At 46.9% G+C, this 3,763-nt stretch overlaps 1 protein-coding gene across 1 annotated transcript in view; it reads left to right on the top strand.

The window, feature by feature from the left end:
- The window catches only part of ARSL (arylsulfatase L), a 29,610-nt gene that overhangs the window by 11,685 nt on the left and 14,162 nt on the right, over positions 1-3,763 (top strand). Inside the window, exon 5 of the mRNA XM_017885681.1 lies at positions 2,139-2,562. Coding sequence (XP_017741170.1) covers positions 2,139-2,562 — 424 coding nt within the window. The remainder of the gene's footprint in view (positions 1-2,138; positions 2,563-3,763) is intronic.

Here is a 3,763-nt window from a genome sequence, read left to right as displayed (position 1 = left end):
AAAAAAAAAAAAAAAATCTGGGGAGATTCAGTCATCACTGTCAAACAAAGTTGCATTTTTTCCAATAGACTTTTTTTTTTTTTGAGACAGGGTACTCACTCTGTTACTCAGGCTAGAGGGCAATGGTGCAGTTATGGCTCACTGCAGTCTCGACCTCCTGGACTCAAGTGATCCTCCCACCTTAGCCTCCCAAGCAGCTGGCACTACAGGCTTGCACTACCATGCCTGGTTAATTTTTTCTATTTTTTTTTTTTTGTAGAGGCAGGGTCTTCCCATGCTACCCAGGCTGGTCTCAAGCAATCCTGGGCTCAAGCAATCCTCTCACCTCGGCCTCCCAAAGGGCTGGGATTATAGTTGTGAACTACCATGCCCGGCCAACTATAATTTTTCTGAAACAGAAGAGTCTATCCTTATGGGATATTCATTGGGAAATCATGAGGTTTTCCAGATGGCAGACAGCATTGGAGTGGTTGACATCTCTTTGTCAACACCATAGTAGTGGCCGCATGGAAGCAAAGACTATGCTTTGACTGAATTTGAAAGGTGCGCCTTGCGAAACCCACCACTAACTTCAACCATGGCCACTATTATAGTGGTTTCTCAAAGAGAGAACAATTCCAAAGTCCAGAAGTCTTTTGCCCATGCTGATGATATCACATGGCGCTTTCTGGCCTTCATCATTGCACTGCAGAACAAGGTGCAATAGACTAAATAACGGTCCCCAGAGATGTCAGGCCCTAATCTCTGAATCTAGCAAATATTAGCTTATATGCAAAAAGAGTCTTTGTAAATGTGATTAAGTGAACGATCTTGAGGTGAGAAAATGATCCTGAATTATCCAGCTGGGCCCACTGTGCAAGGACACAGCTTCGTTTAACATGGAGGTAGAGGAAGATTGGGCCACAGAGAGGAGAAAGCAGTGTGATTAAAGTGATGTGACCACAAGCCAAGGAATGGCTGGAGCCACCGGGAGCTGAGAGAGGCAGGAAGGATCCTCCCTAGAGCCTCTGGAGAGAGTATGCATGTGTCTGTGTCCTAATATCCTCTTCCTATGGGACACACGTTCTATCAGATTAGGGCCTGTATTAGTCTGTTCTCACGCTGCTAATAAAGACATACCCAAGACTGGGTAATTTATGAAGAAAAGAGGTTTAATGGACTCCCAGTTTCACATGGCTGGGGTGGCCTCACAATCATGGTGGAAGGCAAAGGAGAAGCAAAGCCATGTCTTACATGGCGGCAGGCAAGAGGGCATGTGCAGGGAAACTCACATTTATAAAACCATCAGATCTTGTGAGACTCATTCACTACCATGAGAACAGTATAGGGGAAACCACCTCCATGATTCAATTATCTCCACCCGGCCCCACCCTTGACACATAGGGATTATTACAATTCAAGGTGAAATTTGCATGAGGACACAGCCAAACCGTATCAGTGCCAAACTAATGACCTCATTTTACCTTACTTATCTCTTTGAACACTCTGTCTCCAAACACAGTCACATTCTGAGGTCCTGGGTGTCAGGGCTTCAACTCAGGAATTTGAGGCAGGTCAGGATCCAGCTCACAACAGTCATTGCAGATATAATCAGATAAGGATGAGGTCTGTACGGTGGGCCCTACTGCAAAGACTGCTGTCCTTATAAGACAAGAGATTAGGTCGCAGACACACACAGAGGACAACGCCATGGAAACATGGAGATGGAGACTGGAGGGATGGGACCACAAGCCCAGGGAGGCCTGGAGCCCTCAGGAGTTGGGAGAGGCAGGAAGGATCCTCCCCTAGAGCCTCCAATTTGAGTGTGGCCTGGAGACACCTCGATCTCAGACTCCTGGTCTCTAGGACTGGGAGAGGATAAATTTCTGTCGTATTAAGTGAACAGTTTTACAGTAATTTGTTCCACCTGTCACAGGTAACGCATATTTTGGTTAAAGCTGACACACGGGGTCCTCATTCCCCTGAAACAATGAGGCCAGATTGCGGGGTGCAAGTAACAGCTAGTGCTGCCCACACTTCTCTGCAATCTCCCAGCCCCCAGTGTCTAACAGAGTATCAGGAATGCGACAAGCAGTCAATATCGACATGTCCAGTTGTGCTCAGATGCTTGTCACATCAATATCCTTTTTGCCTTTCAGGAAAATGGCATCTGGGTCTCAACTGTGAGTCAGCCAGCGATCATTGCCACCACCCCCTCCACCATGGCTTTGACCATTTCTACGGAATGCCTTTCTCCTTGATGGGTGATTGCGCCCACTGGGAACTCTCAGAGAAGCGTGTCAACCTGGAACAAAAACTCAACTTCCTCTTCCAAGTCCTGGCCTTGGTTGCCCTCACTCTGGCAGCAGGGAAGCTCACACACCTGATACCCGTCTCGTGGACGCCGGTCATCTGGTCAGCCCTTTCGGCCGTCCTCCTCCTCGCAGGCTCCTATTTTGTGGGTGCTCTGATTGTCCATGCCGATTGCTTGCTGATGAGAAACCACACCATCACGGAGCAGCCCATGCGCTTCCAGACAACGACACCTCTTATTCTGCAGGAGGTCGCGTCCTTTCTCAAAAGGTCAGCAGAAAAGTGTCAGCTTCCTCCAAGCACTCAGCTTTGGAATGAAAACGCATCCTAAATAATCTTCTTCAGTCAGGCATGGTGGCTCGTTCCTGTCATCCCAGCTGTTTTGGAGGCCGAGGTGGGAGGAGCACCTGAGGTCAGGAGTTCAAGACCAGCCTGGTCAACATGGTGAAACCCCGTCTCTACTAAAAATACAAAAATTAGCCCAGTGTGGTGGTGCGTGCCTGTAATCCCAGCGACTCTGGAGGCTGAGGTGGGAGAATCACTTGAACCTGGGAGGTGGAGGTTGCAGTGAGTTGAGGTCACATCACTGCACTCCAGCCTGGGTGACACAGGGAAAACCTTTTTAAAAAAAAAAAAAAAAAAAGCCTCTTCTTTAATTGACATTTGAAGAATGGGATAGCCATGACCTAGAAGGACAGTTTTTTGGTAAAAATGGGCCATAGATGAGGGTCAGTGGAGCCTTGTGACTTGCCTTGTGTCCATTAAAACATTGTTACAGAAAAAAAAAAAAACTGTTACAGCTGAGCTGGGTATAGTGGTACACACCTGTTATCCCAGCTACTCAGGAGACCGAGGCAAGAGGATATTTTGAGGCCAGAAGTTAGGGACCAGCCTGGACAACACAGCAAGACCTCATTTCTACAAAAATTTTCAAAATTAGCTCGCTGTGGTGGCATGCACTTTTAGGCCCAGCTACTTGGGAGGCTGAGGCAGGAGGATCACTTGAGCCCAGGAGGTTGAGGCTATGTAGTGAGGCTATGAAGGTAGCCTGGGTGACAGAGCAAGGCCTTGTCTCAAAAAGAAATTGTCACAGGTCAGCTGGAATTTGCTGTTACTCTAGGGTCAGTCTTACTCCATTGGCATCCTTGGATCACCACAGGCACTATTTAAGTAAACTGCATCACCTGAAGGGCTTTATAATAAATTATAAATTTTAAAAAATGTCTATCATCAGAAGTCAGACGTCTTATGGCAGAACTTAGCCTGCAGTCAATTTTGTGGCAAGGAAACTTCCTGTGTGGGACCAGGAGAAATAGGATGAAAAGGGTTCTCAACACTACACAGCTATTTTCATGCTCCCCAAGGGCATTCTAGGAAAGATGGTGATACCATCAAAAGTCACCTTACCTGGTGACAGTGAGGTTGTCATCATCTCCTACAACATTCTTTTATTTATATATATATATATATA

The sequence above is a fragment of the Rhinopithecus bieti genome, unplaced genomic scaffold (assembly GCF_001698545.2).
Source record: "Rhinopithecus bieti isolate Rb0 unplaced genomic scaffold, ASM169854v2 scaffold_15500, whole genome shotgun sequence".
NCBI classification, from domain to species: Eukaryota; Metazoa; Chordata; class Mammalia; order Primates; family Cercopithecidae; genus Rhinopithecus; species Rhinopithecus bieti.
The sequence above is the reverse complement of the archived record's forward strand: the minus strand, read 5'-3'. Positions and strand labels throughout refer to the sequence as shown.